Here is a 17500-nt window from a genome sequence, read left to right as displayed (position 1 = left end):
GTGTGTTTGCATGTGTGTGTGTGCGTTCCCACAGCACACAAGCAGAACACAGACTGCCAACTACATTAAAGAAAAACAAAAACTGACTGAAGAGGGAAAGACCTCTTCTCTTGTATCTACCGTGCATGTACAGCAAGTTAGCTAAATAGATCTACAGTATATACTGTATGTAAGTAATGTGATACTTCATTCATTCCTATGGGTCAATTCTCCTTTTGGCTGTCTCCCTCCACAGGGAAGTCAGGGGTCAGGTTCAGCTACAGAACAGGATTCATGTACATGTAAAGACATTTAGCTGAAGCTCTTATCCAGTGCTGGGTGACCACGTAGGGACTACAGTAGGTGCCTTCTTCAAGGACATTTTTCAACACAACACATGGTTGCTGGTGGGATCCAACCTGAGACCGTCTGGTTGCAGGACAGTCAGGTTTCAGTGTCTTGCTCATGGGACACTACAGCGGGGCAGATGCTGGCCGGTCCTGGGGCTGAACCCAGGTTCTCTTGTTGAAGGACCAGGCTACCCTGCCTGGAGCACCATGTGTGTTTGAGCATTCTGGAGATGCCATGAGCCTCATTCAACAAAAACATCTGTGATGGGAGGTGTCCACTTAGTAATGTCAATGACAGACCTGTTCTTCTCACCCATCCCCCTTCACTGAATCATTCAAGCCAGGTTTCTACTCTTTCACTTGCCCCCAAAATAGCAGCAGGCATAAAGATGCTGTGTCCTGGTAAATGTGGAAAAAGATATATAATCCAGCATCAGATGAGCCTCTGTTGTGGAGGCTCTTCAAGTGTAGAAGTGTAGAAGGACAGGCAACACTACAGTACAACTAGAGCTAAAATACCACAAACAAAATGGGTGTGTGGTGCTGCCTGTTTGCTCATGGCTGATACAATATTAGAGAAAGAGATATGAGTCTGTATATTATGCACAAAGGTATTAAAAATACAACTCTACTGGGTTGGGACCTGTTGTCACTACACTGAGAGGAATGGATGGCCTATAGGGTTTTGACTGGGAGAGGTTCCCACTGACATTCTCCATCAGCCCATGCACGCCCCCTTCTGGCCATGACAATCCACTGCATGCAATGGTATCACCTACTCACCATGCGTAGGGCAGGGGTGTCTAAAACAATTTTTGAATGGAGACCAGATTATATAATGTGAAAATACTTGGGGGCCAGCTGCTTCCCGCATGATACAGGTTATTAAAAAAAAAAAAGAATCACATACAGTACAATTGTAATTGATTTTTTCCCAGCGCCATATTAGCTTAAATCAATAGTTCAATAGGCTATTTCCCTTTATCCACCCGTTCACTGCCGGACAATCGCTGGTATGAATTATGCTTAGTCTCGTAATGTCTCTTCACATTGAACTCTTTCATTAAAGCGACGGTCTGTTGGCAAATGAGACAAACGTAACAGTTTCAGCTTTCAGTGAAAAAGTATTCAACTTTCCACCACTCGCTTGTCAAATTTGTGGGAAATGTCTATTGTTCGTTTGCTGTTTACCATCTGAAAACATGAGTTCCGCCTGCGTAGTTCCTACTTGGTGCTTGTCTACAAACTGTATGATAGTGCTGTCATCGTTAGGTGAATGGGAAAATGTTTAAAGTGAACTTGCTTGATTAGCCAATACTGTGTGGAGGGCCACATATAGTATATTTTGAGAGACAAGCCGAGGGCCGTTTAATTGCATGCTGCAATTGGCCCCCGGGCCGGACTTTGGACATGCCTGGTATAGGGGCTGTCGACAGTCTAATGGTGAGCTTGTGGCACGTCTCATCTGAACTGGTCATGTGAAGCAGGACACTGAGTGAGACACGCTCTTCTCCCTCTAGTCTAAAACAACACCCAAGTGCCCTTGAGCAAGACGTACTGGTGCTACTGAGCAGCGCCTGAATGCTGCAACCAAATGAATGTGATTTTTCATGGGGAAGTATTAAAAGTTACAAAAAATAAACAAACAAGAAAGCATTCTCTCAGTAGGATATTTTCAGCCAAATCGTGAGCCAAAAGTCACTCCATGTCCATGTGTGTTTGCCTTTGGATTGGAATATTATTTTCTGGGCAACTTGCTGACAGTGCCTATTTAACTGCGTAATCTTCATTATTAGCTCAGGCTCAATGTCTCAATGTGGTCCAACACTGACAGATGGCACTAAATGTGTTGCATATCTTCCTCTGTAGTTGACATGGACGGCAACACACAACATGATGGCTAACAGCTGATCCAAATGAAATGGCTTACATTTTCTCCTTCACCAAATCAGTGTCCATGAAGATCTCTGGAGGCATCACTTTAATCGGTCAAAATCTGATATTTTCCCCCCAATGGTATTTTTTATTAAACAATCAGCAATAAATTGAACAACAGTCCATGGGGATGCATTTTCTGTCTAACATCAACCCTACACAACAAAACCATTCACATACACCCCCCCTCATACACACACACACACGCACGCACGCATGCACACACACACACACACACACACACACACACACACACACACACACACACACACACACACACACGCACAGAGCTGACCATGAGAAAAGTGCTTTTAAGATTGAATTTCAAATCCCAAATGACAGATTACCCACACCTCCCACATGTGCAGAGAAACTGACATGAAACAATGCATCCCTCTTTGAACAAACCTACAGTATGGAATGTGCTTTAGGACCAGAAAAGATGAGTTTACCTTGTAGATGCTGGACTTGGCGTTGAGGAAAAACAGCTCAATGGTGGCATTGTCCTTCAGGTAGGATATACTCTCTATGTAGAACCTAGAAACACAGACGCAAAAGCTTCAGTACAGCTGCAACAGCAAATGCAACAAGGACATTAGCTAACCTCAGTCTCCTGGTGAAGATGAGATGTTCTCAGGAGGGTGTTCTGGGATATTTTTTACTTGCTTCAGAAAACAGCAATTGTTGTCATGTCACAATGCAGACAGGAGAGATAAATGGTGCCACGACCAAACTGACCACAGGGGGGCAGACCGTACCAAAGTCTGACCTTGTACACTACATCCATCCATACCTTCGCTCAGCATGCTGTCTAGTGGCAATGATCCATCGTTAGTGTGTGTGAGTGTGTGCACATTCTGCAATGTGAGTGAGTACACACACACACACACACACACACACACACACACACACTCCACAGAGTACATGTGCACAACTGCACATGATGCACTTCACACAATGTCGGGCCCTCTGCATCATCAGCAGTGTGTTAGTGATTGCACTTGCGCGCACAGGCACACACACCCACCCACGCACACACACACACACACACACACACACACACACACACACACACACACACACACACACACACACCCACACGGTAGCCACTGGCGAGAGAAACACAGTAACCCACTTCTGGCTGAGCGGTGAGCAGGGAGCTAACATAATAACGCTGTCTAAATTTAGCTTATTGCATGCAGAGCCAGAGGGGAGCTACGCTAGCCTGCCATTGTCAGCTGTTCTCTGGTGGAAACAGACATCAAGAAGATGCTCTATACAGTGAAGATGCTCTCACGTGTCACACATTCCGAGGTCGTGTTTTCCCTCTCTACCCCTCTGTCCAACGTGCATACATCTGCACATTATATAACACACACTCACACCCACGCACGCACACACACACACACGCACACACACACACACACACACACACACACACACAGATGAAATATTGTCATTTTGTGATCTGATATTCTCAACAATTGAATGCGTGGGAGCATGTGTTCCTTCCTATGTGCATGCATGTGTGAATATGTATCGTGTGTGTGTGTGTGTGTGTGTGCGTGTGCGTGCGTGTGTGTGTGTGTGCGTGCGTGCGTGTGTGTGTGCGTGTGCGTGCGTGTGTGTGTGTGGAGGAGGTATAGAGTGAGGGGGATTGTAGTGGGATCAATATAGCAGGGCTTAAATCTGGTTAGCCATTGAGCTGCTAGAAAGAATCAGACGAGCCGTGTCTATTCACTGACAAGAACATTTAATTAAAGCCACAGTCTTGACGAGACCCACAGACGCACACACACACACACAGCCAGCACAGCACCAAACAAACACACATGAGAAACCCCACTGACTGAGTCAGCACAGACACACACACATCACACAAATGTACACAAATATTTATGCACAATTGCATGCAAATGTAGGACGTGTCGTGCACGCACTTACACACAGACACAAGCACACACACACACACACACTCCCACACATATAGTGCGCACGGCACGCCCCGTATTGGACCAATGAAACTAAGCTTGGATTGATAATGGATTCAGGTCTGACATTTGGACTGATTGTGGTTCTATCATAGCCTAGAATCTCTCTCTCTCTCTGTGTGTGTGTGTGTGTGTGTGTGTGTGTGTGTGTGTGTGTGTGTGTGTGTGTGTGTGTGTGTGTGTGTAAGACGGAGAGGGAGAGGGACAGAGAGAGAGAGAAAGAGAGGGAGGGAGCGAGCGAGCCAAAGAGCATGACATTTGGAGTGATTGAGGTTGGAGATTGTTCTGAACTGCAGAAGAGAAGGAGGAGTGAAGCCTCAAATGTGGTCAAAGTTCAATCACAAGGTCACAGCAGCACCTCCAAATCCTCAAACACCTATTAGTCTATGTAAATACACACAGAGAGCACCCCCACACCCCAACTCACACACACACTCACACGCACACACACACACACACACACACACACACACACACACGTACGTACGCACAAGCTCCACTACAAGCTGTTTTATTCTGGTCCTATATACTAAGGGGCAGTTTACACGAGGATGGTTTCCTATGGTGACGGGGAATTATTTTATCGTTAGTGCCTCCCTTTTCGACGGCGACGGCGAATTTGCGCTTAGGAAACGACACATTTTGAAACCACCCTCCAGAGTGGAATTCTTGGTGACGGTCCCCGCTGAGCGCTCCATGTAATCGCTTTGACACGGCTCATTTCAGGAACTCTGACGTGCCGGCACACGCGACACACGTGATTACGTCAGAGCCGTGCGCGAGTTACACAACAACATCGGTCAGGAAAACAACACGAAGAGAAGCAGACATGGATCTTACGGTTGTGCTCTCGTTTTTGCTTTCGCCATGGCTGTGTAATTCTGTTCAAAGTTTACCGCTGCTGTGAGAGAAGTGTTTTAAAAGGAAGTCGCGGAAGTATTTATAGGCTGACCCGGCACTCTCCAAGTTGTGGAGCGACGAGCAACGCCCCGTTGACCATCACACTGCCACCTAGCGACCTGGCATGTACATTACGGCGTTTTAAAAATTCAACAGCGCTCATGTAAACAGGGAGAAGGTGTGAAGGAAAAGGTGTGAAGGAAACGCTATTGTGTCGTTTCTTCCAGAAACTGTCCTCGTGTAAAGGGCCCCTAAATATAATAACGTAATATGGAAGTTGGTTGACAACAATGATGATCAAGGCGACTCAACTGAAATGCTGGTGAGGGTTAAAACAGCTGCCATAGCAACAGTTTATTGTATATATCTACAACTCCTGCTCTCGTATCACTGCCACATAGTACAGTGAGCTCATGGCCCCCAAAATCAGAACAAACGCTCTGTGTGCTGGAAATATCATTTTGTGTCAGTCGCTTCATTGTGTCAGTCGCTTCATTGTGTCAGTGCTTGACTCTTATCACAAATGTCAGCATGCAAACGGCTATTCACAACGCTGTTGAGCTGAGCTGATGTGCGTCACGTACAGTAACTATGTACGTTGCTAACCAACGTCCAGTCTCATGACATCACAGCAATACTGTATGTTACGGACAATGAACACCACTGGGGGTGTGTGTGTATGTGTCTGTGTGTGTGTGTGTGTGTGTGTGTGTGTGTGCGTGTGTGTGCGTGCGCGCGCGCGTGTGTGTGTGTGTGTGTGTGTGTGCGTGCGTGCGTGCGTGCGTGCGTGCGTGCGTGTGTGCGCGCGCGCGCGCGCGTGTGTTTGTTTGGGGTGGAGTGTGGGTTGGGTGGGGTGTGCATTTTCATTTGAGGCTAAGAAAGGTCAAAGAGCTGCTCTCCTCAGATCATGTGCCTTTTCTCTCCTTTTCAATAGCCTAAAGTGAAAATAAAACACACACACATGCACACAAACACACACACACACACGCACGCACACAAACACACAGGCATTGTGTCTTTGGCTCACATATAGACACAATGCTGTGCCTGTGTGAGAGTCAGGAGTTGGGACCTGTTTTATATATTGTGGCAGCAGCAGTACAAAGAGCTGAGAGTGGGGTGGAGGTTATTTCATAAGAGCAGAGAGGAAAAGCCCACAATAATAAGACGTGGGTAGGTTAGAGGGTTAGGCTTATTTTCTGATCTGCTTGGCATTGGTCTGACAAGAGAAGCCTTTGCAAATGGAGCCTAATATAAAGTCTAAACTTTGTTTTAAATCTTTTACAGAGAAATGTTAGTATGTGTTGATCAAAGACATGATGTCTCAAGGCTCCGCTGCTGGTGGGAAAGCGTTGTGCCGTCTCGTTTGGCGTACAGCACTTTGTAGTCATGGTGACGCTGTTTGAGAGGATTTGCATGCAGCGCATACTGATGAGCTCTAAGAGGCTCGTGATTGGCTGAGAGGCCCCGTGGCGGGAGTTAAACACGGGGGTCAAAGCAATTTCATCGGTGCCTGTCATAACTGACCTCGTTAATCTGTGCTCATTACCACGTGAATGCATGTGCGCACACAAACACGGACGGAGACAACACACTCAAAAGCCACGCCCACCAATACACACACACACACACACAGACACACACAGACACACAGACACACACACACACACACACACACACACACACACACACCCTGTTCAATCAGAGACAAGGGGATGTGCCAATGAGGCGCTGAGGTTGATGATCACGAAGAAAGACTCACCTGACACAGAAGTAGAGGACTATGGGACCAGACTTCTTGGGGAACTCGTGTTCTAGTACCCTCCGGTCCAACTGCAGCCAACTAAAATGGCCCCTGATGAGACAAAACAAACAAACAACCAATCAACAATGAGCATACTTATTAGGAAACTTTTTTGTGGGGGGTACCTATCTGGAGGAAACCCCAGGGAAGCACGGGGAGAACATGCAAACTCCACACAGAAAGGTCCTTTTTGACGCCCCCCACCTGGGCCGTAGGCACTGAGGACATGGGGATGGGGACACATCCTCAGCGCCCACAGCATCCCAGGTGGGAATCGAACCCAGGACCTTCTTGCTGTGAGGCGACAGCGCTACCACTGCGCCACCATGCGCTACCACTGCGCCACCACTGCGCCACCATGCCCCCTTACTTAGGAATGTTTGAGCTTAGCTAGGACTCAGAATCCCACTGAACCAGCAGGGAACTTGTGCACCATGTGACCACGTTAAGACACTGAAGGAACATTTCTTTCTCTACTCTGTTGTCTTCCTCCTTATCTCTCCGCTTTTCCCCTTTCTTTCCCTTTTACGCTTTCTTCCCGACTCGTCTCTCATTTCCCCCTCCCCTCCTCTCTCCCCTCCCCTCCCCTCTCTTCTCTCTCTCCCCTCCTCTCTCTTCTCTCCCCTCCCATCTCTTCTCTCCCTCCCTCCTCTCTCTTCTCTCCCCTCCCATCTCTTCTCTCCCTCCCTCCCATCTCTTCTCTCCCTCCCTCCCCTCTCTTCTCTCCCCTCCCTCCCCTCTCTCCCCTCCTCTCTCTTCTCTCTCCTCCTCTCTCTTCTCTTCTCCCTCCCTCCCATCTCTTCTCTCCCCTCCCCTCCCCTCTCTTCTCTCTCTCCAACAGGGAAGCAAAGTGCGGAGGCAGCTTGTCACCCTGGTAACCCTGTTAGGTCTCCTGAGCAACATCTCTCTCTCTGATTTCCCCTCATACAGTCTCTGTGGCACTGAGTGGTCAGAGTTCAGGCGTCTCCGCTCCCCCCGACACACACAACAAATCTCCACATCACAGAATAAGCCCAGAGGGACCAGGCTGATGTCGCTTTGCTGTTCTGACGTCGGCTCCACTGTCGCTGCGTGTTTAAATGCCATGCAGCAGTAGCAGGCCTAGCTAGACATCAGAGCGTGCATCAGATAAAACAAAAAAACACACACACACACAAATGCCACGGTGCTGTTTGTCTGTATGGAAATCATTCAGAGTGTTTGCGTGACTAGACTATTATGTGCCTCTGCTGCTGTCTTTCCAGGTCATCTAGCCTGACACAACAATTAATTTGAATGCCAATTTTGCATTTCAAACGCATGTCTCATCGCTGACATTCTGGCAAACACGGACTCATGCATGCTGTTTGCTAGTCCAGTGCAAGACCTCACCATGATGGCTTCAAACAGGAAACCCAGAGTATCTAGGCATGTAACCATACAGACAGCTAAAGGTTAGGTGTGATGCACCTTACTGGGTTCAACATCTAAATCAAGACAATTAGGACTTCTGAGGGAAAACAAAAACAACAAGAACGACCGCACAGGACAAACACAACAGCACAGGGCACATGTTAACTCTGGTCACCTTTTTTTCCTTGTTTATTGGCAGAACTTTTCAGGTCACCTACCATCAACCAATCATATACGAGTGTTACTGAACGTCCCGGGTGTTGATGATAGCTATCAGTTGGCTCAAACTGTGCAGTGGAATGGGGGATGTGATTGCAGCACATACTCAATCCAACACAACACTGGCACACTTAAACCTTCAGTTTGGGGACATGGCTATTGTAGCAGCATGACTTACGTTTCGTCTGTGTAGGAGATGCCAAAGTACTCCTTCTCCTTGAGGTTGAAGTGAGAGGCCACCAGGTCCAGCAAGTCCTTAGCCATCAGCTTGGGCTGCACGGGGACAGACAGAAGAGTATTATGGGATGGGACGTAGGCGTTCAGTATTCAGTTCAAGCTTGCTTTGTGTGTGAGCGTAGTGGTTTGTGCAAACTATAGTATAATTAGAACACGTACATGTTGAGCCGTGTGTTAATGTATTCTATCAGCTATTGATTTACTGCAGTGACTAAGCATTTCAACAGACACTGGGGTGGGGGGGGGATGGGGGAGAGAAAGAGCGAGCGAGGAGGGAATAAATGTGTGGTGAGAGAGAGGGGGGGAGAAAGAGAGAGAGAGGGGGGGGGCAGAGAGAGAGACAGGGAGAGCAGGGAAGATGGATGGAGTGCATGGATGTTTGCTGACCGTGCAGGTACCCTGCCCTTCCCCTCTCCGCCCTCTCTTCCTCCTGACCCACACCTCCACTGCAGAGTCATGGCTCCGGGCCGAACCACTCTGCTGCAGGCAGAGGGGTGCAGCTTAGCACACCAGCTAGCTAGCTGTGCGTTTCCAAGCTACACTGTGATGACAAGCGCCATTTATCACCACGCTCAGAGCATGCAGAGCATCTGAACTCCAAGCAGAGGCCAGGGGACTGTTGCCATATGCTGCTGGTTTGTTACATTCTGAGTAACAGCGCGCCCCACCCTGAGGTTAACCATGGGTGTGTCTCTCTCTCTGCCTACACACACACACACACACACACACACACACACACACACACACACACACACACACACACACAAACGAAAACAAAAACACAAACACGTAGAAAAGTGCACACATGCAATTCCAAATTCAGTTTGGCACCATGCATCCATTCCACACACAGCATGCATGCGACTTGCAACCCACTCACTAACGTATAAGAGGAACACACACACACACACACACACACACACACACACACACACACACACACACAAACAGATATAATGCCATGGTGTGTGTGGACGTGCATAACAATCTCCCCCTGAGGTCCCATACTACTATCAGCTCAATGCACAGCTACAGCTCTGCTTCAGTGACAGAAGCTACTGGGAGCTATTTAAAGAGAAGGTAGTGATGATGTCATGCACGCACACACATGCATGCACACACACACACACACACACACACACACACACACACACACATATATGTACACACACACAGACACACTCTGACTCTCCACTGACCTAGATCCCATATGAGAGCTACGCCTACACACAGTGATCCTGCTACACGAAAAGGCTCTGGAGAGAACTGAAGCGATAGAGAGAGTGAGATGTATGTATGTATGGATGTATGTATGTATGTATGGATGTATGGATGTATGTATTAGGGTGTCACTTTTCCCCAAAATAAAGTTCGAACAAACTTTAATTGCCCGCAAAATGTTAGAATATATTCAAAGTTTTTTGGTTAATAAAAAAAAAAGAAAAGAAAAAAAAGATTTTGCAGGCCAGGCCACCGGGCATCGGCCCGACGTATATATATATATATATATATATATATATATATAATATAAAATATTAAAAGAATAAAAAAAAAAATCCTCAGCTGTCATGGTCCAGTCAGTCAGCTCCTCTCCGCTGCTGTGTTAGCTTGGACGCTCACAGTCACAACACTGCCTCACAAACTTGGCTGCATCCAACTCGAGACAACTTTTCCGACCCTGGAGACAATCTTTCTCAGAAGAGACTAAAGCGACAAATCTGGAGACTTTTTCTGACATGGGTTTACATTACCAGCAAGCAGCACTTGGTTAATTTTGGTTAATCAAAAAAATAAATAAAAATCGAACAGGTCAATTATACATTCGAACATGCCCTCCTCCCCCACATTCGAAGTTAAATTCGAATTTCGAATAAAAAGTGACAGCCCTAGTATGTATGTATGGATGTATGTATAGATGTATGTATGTACAGTATGTATGGATGTATGTATGTATGGATGTACAGTATGTGTTAGGGCATTCACAGACTAGTCGACTAGTAAAACCACTAGTCGACACTGTGCTTAGTAGTCGACTAGTCGTTTTTTTTTTTTTTTTTTTTTTTTAATCTTTAAGAAAGAACATGAGGTATTTACACGACATACATGGACAGGACTATCATATCCCATATCCCATATCCCCCACAAAGAACATCAAAACACAACAAAACAAAACAAGAAAACTGCATAAGATACACAATAATCCAAGAACAAACAAGACTATTGGACAAACAACCAAACAAAAACAATGCATTCAAAGTAAATACATAGATATTGCCCTGTTGGCAGCTAGGAAATGCATAGCTTTAAATTGGAAAGCATCCAATCGCCCAGCTGTAGTTCACTGGTGGAATGAACTCTCAAGCTACCATACGTTGGATAACATTTACTACAAGAGCAAAGGCAGATTCTTAGACATCCCCAAAATATGGCAACCACATACAGAGTTTGACTTTAAGAACTTTTTACCCCAGTGTCATTAGGCTTATCAGGATAGAAAATCCTATCCTGCATGGTTTTTGTTTGGTTGTTTGTCCAATAGTCTTGTTTGTTCTTGGATTATTGTGTATCTTATGCAGTTTTCTTGTTTTGTTTTGTTGTGTTTTGATGTTCTTTGCGGGGGATATGGGATATGGGATATGATAGTCCATGCATGTCGTGTAAGTACCTCATGTTATTTCTTAAAGATAAACAAAAAACAAAAAAACAAAACGACTAGTCGAGTACCTTTAGGGACGACTAGTCGACTAGTAAAATTCATGTATGTATGGATGTATGGATGGATGCCATTGCTGTTCTCGCTTTACATAGCAGATGATAAATACTTGACCACAACACAGTAACTGGCTGATATCTATGAATATATACTGGCTAATTCTGAATATATGCATGTGTTCGTTCTACTGTGTTCCTTCCTATCTGTCTGTGTCCCTGTCTCTCTCTCTCTCCTCCTGTCTTACAGTCTCTCTCTGTAAGAGCAGTAATGAGTGTTTTGGTTGCGTTTGAGACACACGTCCTGGTGGTCTCTCATTACCACACAGCAGACAGACGACCGCCCTGACAACAATCAATTAAACAACGTCAATTAAACAACATCCATGCCACCGCAGCTTAACCAACACTGAGCAAGCACAGGACAGAGACAGGCAGAGGCAGACAGAGGCATTGTCCAATGGGAGAGAGATAGGTCACGTCATTGAAAACACTCTGAGCAGAACTTGTAAAGTACATAACAGCAAGATGAAAAGCAGGAGAAGAGAAAATAAGAGCTCCTGCAGGGTCCTGCTGGGTTACTTGCCTCAACGTGGCTCTGAATACCAAGCAGACCAGAACAATCACATAGCTGCATTAGATAGGATAATTGAGTTTGGTCCCTTCTTCAATACCTACTCACCATTTACACACACACACACACACACACACTCAGACACACACACACACACACACACACACACACACACACACACACACACACACACACACACACACACACACACACTAGAGTATACACCTAACGGAGGTGTAATAATGTTTCGGAGGATACTGATGCTGAGTGATATGGGCAGTGAGTGACAGGTAATAAATGATATGGTGCACTGACACACACAAACACATATAGACACACACACACACACACACACACACACACACACACACACACACACACACACAGAGGCACACACAGAGGCACACACAGAGGCACACACAGAGGCACACACACACACACACACACACACACACACACACACACACACACACACACACACACACACACACAGAGGCACACACACACACACACACACACACACACACACACACACACACACACACACACAGAGTGGAGCCATCTATCAGACAGGACAGCTCTCTGCTAGCCTAGACAGTATTAGTGCAGACAGACATTTAGGCCGCGCCTCCTCAGCAGCACAGGTAATTAAACGGTGTAAGAATTACAGGGAGGTGCAGTGAGGAGGAGTCACACTAATGCATACCCACACAAACCAACTGACAAACTCACAACAACAACTCACACAGGAGGAGGAGTCACACTAATGCATACCCACACAAACCAACTGACAAACTCACAACAACAACTCACACAGGAGGAGGAGTCACACTAATGCATACCCACACAAACCAACTGACAAACTCACAACAACAACTCACACAGGAGGAGGAGTCACACTAATGCATACCCACACAAACCAACTGACAAACTCACAACAACAACTCACACAGGAGGAGGAGTCACACTAATGCATACCCACACAAACCAACTGACAAACTCACAACAACAACTCACACAGGAAGTCCTGCTGCCCCAATCTCTGCCTACAGCTAACCTGGCTCCTGGCGCCTCCAAGGATTGTTCAGGTTTATCCACCTTATTTTTGAATGCCCCACTGTACAAAATAATTGTGCGTACAAGGTCCGGTTTAACGTGACTATTGCTGCAGCTTGCCATTTCCTAATGTATTCTACTTGATTTGAAAAGATGGCTGCCTACACTCAGTCTCTTGTACCCTGGCTGAATTGAACATAACTTGGTCAATAAGTATGTAACATACAAAATAAAACAACCCGTAATATCTTAATTTTATGTAGAATGCAGAGGACATGTAACTGTTTAGTTAAACTTGCATTCCAGGAATATTGTGCTCTTAAGATGACGTTAGTGGCTCGAGTCTGTTTCGTCCTGAAACCCACACGCTTTGCGGTGGTGGTTTTAGCGTAACCTATGTGGGATTCGAGGCGTAAAGTATGTGCGTTTTAGCGTAACTTATGTGGGATTCGAGGCGTAACCTATGTGGGGTTTGGCGTAACCTATGTGCGATTCGAAATAACGTATCCGAGATAGAAAACGTTATGAATATAGCCACGTTATAAACAACAAACTAACGCCGGTGATCCGTATGGAAACAGTGTTACTCGAAATGGTTAATATTGGCCACAGCAGGCGATTACCCATGAATGCACTGCGCTCTTAAAGGGATATTTATCGACGAGATTTTTGCCAAGCTGGACCTGATTAGTGATTTGCTCCGTTCGCCCAGACGGGTGTCAAGCTGTCAGCAACAAGGCTGGGAGGATCACACCGGAAGAAGCACCCATCAGCAGATTAGGCAAAAATGGCCGCCAAAAATAAGGTGGATAGGACGAATCCACGTGATGTCACTTGTCACCCAGAAATGCGGAACCCCGCGGCAGTTAATAGTATGAGTTGTGCCAAACAAACGTTAATATCTCAACAACTATATATGACATCGCTTATATTTTGACATTCTGAGTGAGAGCAGAAGTAGCTCAAGAGTTTGATGTATAATATATGCATGTCGTGTTAAAGTTGTGTGAACTGTCGCAGTTTTTAAAATGTAAACGGAGTTAGCCGGCTAGAGTCAGACACACAAGCCTCGCGCCACTTGGGCTCCATAGGGTTCCATTGCCGTTGCCACCCAGTGACACGGTTTGTTTACCAAAATGCTGCTGGGCTGATCCCTCGTATAGGCGGCAAAATGGTTGATCGTGAAGTGGGAGTCCTTTGAGTCCACGGGGGGTTAGGGAAATCGGTATCGGTAATTGGTGAGTTTCCCCCCACTAAAATCGGTATTGGTCTCAAAAATCCCATATCAGTCGGGCTCTAGGACCACCTCCGCCTCATTTTGAGGCAGGACAAACCCTGAACAGCTTCTTTCTACATAAAGACTGATAGCATCCCCACTTCAGGCCTCTCCAAGCTTCTTACAAGTCTCCGCTGTCCCCTTAATACAAACTACAGCACATTGGGAAATACTATGGAGGAGCAACATTGTGACAGGACTCTCAGCAGTACTAAGTGAGAGGAGAGCTAGTGAGAGGACGTGATTTATATGTATTTTGACACACTGCTGTAATTGGTGCTTCTGCTTCTCTTTACAACCAGGCCAATAGAGTTCAACAGTGACCGCCCACTTTTTCACAGCTCCTGTTCCATCAGAGAATTCACCACTCATTTTCTCCATACATCTTTAGAGAAAATCCATATATGTAGTTTTAAGCCTGGAAAGAAGCCAACCAGCCACCTACTGAATCATGACTGACCATAAAACATTTCACTTGGAGCAAAAACAAAAAATAAAAACGTGGAGAGAGAAAAAAAATCGAAAATATATATTTATTTCACACTTTTTATTTTTTGTTTTTGCTCCAAGTGAAATGTTTTATGGTCACTCATGATTCAGTAGGTGGCTGGTTGGCTTGGTTCCAGGCTTAAAACAGTTTTCCCCCCTTCCTTTTCGAAACACCTATGGGGAAAATGAATGGGGAATTCTCTGAAAAAGTGGGCGTGGTCACTGTTGAGCTCTTGTAGGTGTGTCTTCCTCCTCCTGGCACATACATCTCTGCTCCATAAACAAACCACAGAGGAGGACACAGCATCAGAGGCAGGAGGAGGAAGGGGATGAGGAAGAGGAAGAAGAACCACACTGCATTACATTCAACGACATCAAAAAAAGACGACATTCGGCCGTTCAGAGGTTGGCTGGCTGCTCTGCCTGTTCTCGCCCACGATGCTGCTTTAAATTATCATTCGAGACATGAAATAGCCCCGCTGAGATATGATGTGCGGTAAGCCGGTAACTGCCTGGTGCAAATGGCTTGATACTTGACGACTGAAAATATGGTTGCGCTATTTCTGAGTCCCTGGATGGTCATCCCCTCAAGAATTCCTTCTTTGCAAAATGTGGGGAGCCGTGGCCTCTGCTCCTAGGCACACAGGAAAACCTCTCTGTGCTCCCACTAACCACTCAATGGCCTCCTGAACATCCGCTCAGCGGACAGAAGGGTGGACAGAGAGAGAGAGAGAGAGAGAGAGAGAGAGAGAGAGAGAGAGAGAGAGGTATCCTGATTTATACGACAAAGGTCTGTTAATAACATCCTCTCTTCCTGCCTTACGTTCATGTGCTCTCCCTCGCTAATTCTCTCATCCCGCCGTTTCATAAGCTATAAACTGACATACAGCAGCCATCACTGTAACACTGTAAAAACAGCCTGAGTTGAAACAGTGTAAAAACAGCCTGAGCTGAAACAGTGTAAAAACAGCCTGAGCTGAAACAGTGTAAAAACAGCCTGAGCTGAAACAGTGTAAAAACAGCCTGAGCTGAAACAGTGTAAAAACAGCCTGAGCTGAAACAGTGTAAAAACAGCCTGAGTTGAAACAGTGTAAAAACAGCCTGAGCTGAAACAGTGTAAAAACAGCCTGAGCTGAAACAGTGTAAAAACAGCCTGAGCTGAAACAGTGTAAAAACAGCCTGAGCTGAAACAGTGTAAAAACAGCCTGAGTTGAAACAGTGTAAAAACAGCCTGAGCTGAAACAGTGTAAAAACAGCCTGAGCTGAAACAGTGTATATCACGTGTGACAGATAGAAAAGACAAGTCTCTGAGCTCAATGGCAGAACTGGAGCTTCTATGCTAAATATGAGTTGACCTGGATTCAACACACCAGGATGAACGCTCCCTCTTCTCCTAACTCCTCCCTTCCCTCTGTCTACTTTGCCCAAATCTCTCCTTGCTCTGCTCATCTCCTTCACTTCCTCCTCCTGCATGTCTCATCTCCTCTCTGCCCGGCACAGGATGAAGGGATGAGGGGGAGAGAGAGGATGGATGATGATGGATGGATGGACGGACAGACGAGGAGATGAAGAGCTGATGTGATTGTTCTCTGAGGTTTAGAGGGAGGCAGAGTCAGGGGAAGGCAGCTGAGGCACATGAGAGAAAGTGTAAGGGAGTGAGTAAGGGAGTGAGAAAAGGACTGCGAGTGGATGAGAGAGAGAGAGAGAAAGATTGAGAGAGAGAGAGAGAGAGAGAGAGAGAGAGAGAGAGAGAGAGAGAGAGAGAGAGAGAGAGAGAGAGAGAGAGAGAGAGCCACTGAGCGGAGCAGAAAGAAGTGCCAATTGAGAGAGGATCAGTTCTGGCAGAGTAATCAAATGATCAGAAAGTCTCCAGACCTGCCCCTTCCATTTTCTCTTTCTCTCCATTCCTGTCCCTTTACAGTCTCTTCTCTCTTCTCTCTGTCCAGGGCTATGCCCAGCTCTCATCTCTCTGTCCAGGGCTATGCCCAGCTCTCATCTCTCTGTCCAGGGCTATGCCCAGCTCTCATCTCTCTGTCCAGGGCTATGCCCAGCTCTCATCTCTCTGTCCAGGGCTATGCCCAGCTCTCATCTCTCTGTCCAGGGCTATGCCCAGCTCTCATCTCTCTGTCCAGGGCTATGCCCAGCTCTCATCTCTCTTCTCTATGTCCAGGGCTATGCCCAGCTCTCATCTCTCTTCTCTATGTCCAGGGCTATGCCCAGCTCCCATCTCTCTTCTCTCTGTCCAGGGCTATGTCCAGCTCTCATCTCCCTTCTCTCTGTCCAGGGCTATGCCCAGCTCTCATCTCTCTTCTCTCTGTCCAGGGCTATGCCCAGCTCCCATCTCCCTTCTCTCTGTCCAGGGCTATGCCCAGCTCCCATCTCTCTTCTCTCTGTCCAGGGCTATGCAGAGCTCCCATCTCTCTTCTCTATGTCCAGGGCTATGCCCAGCTCCCATCTCCCTTCTCTCTGTCCAGGGCTATGCCCAGCTCTCATCTCTCTTCTCTCTGTCCAGGGCTATGCCCAGCTCCCATCTCCCTTCTCTCTGTCCAGGGCTATGCCCAGCTCTCATCTCTCTTCTCTCTGTCCAGG

The 17500-nt window shown here is 46.5% G+C and overlaps 1 protein-coding gene across 1 annotated transcript in view; it reads right to left on the bottom strand.

The window, feature by feature from the left end:
* The window catches only part of frmd4a (FERM domain containing 4A), a gene marked incomplete at both ends in the record, with an annotated part of 133647 nt that overhangs the window by 29492 nt on the left and 86655 nt on the right, over positions 1 to 17500 (bottom strand). Inside the window, 3 exons of the mRNA XM_083654903.1 lie at positions 2717 to 2801; positions 6918 to 7010; positions 8749 to 8843. Of these exons, the coding sequence (XP_083511029.1) occupies positions 2717 to 2801; positions 6918 to 7010; positions 8749 to 8843 (273 nt within the window). The remainder of the gene's footprint in view (positions 1 to 2716; positions 2802 to 6917; positions 7011 to 8748; positions 8844 to 17500) is intronic.

This window comes from Poromitra crassiceps, assembly GCF_964638095.1.
Source record: "Poromitra crassiceps genome assembly, chromosome: 18".
NCBI classification, from domain to species: Eukaryota; Metazoa; Chordata; class Actinopteri; order Beryciformes; family Melamphaidae; genus Poromitra; species Poromitra crassiceps.
The sequence above is the reverse complement of the archived record's forward strand: the minus strand, read 5'-3'. Positions and strand labels throughout refer to the sequence as shown.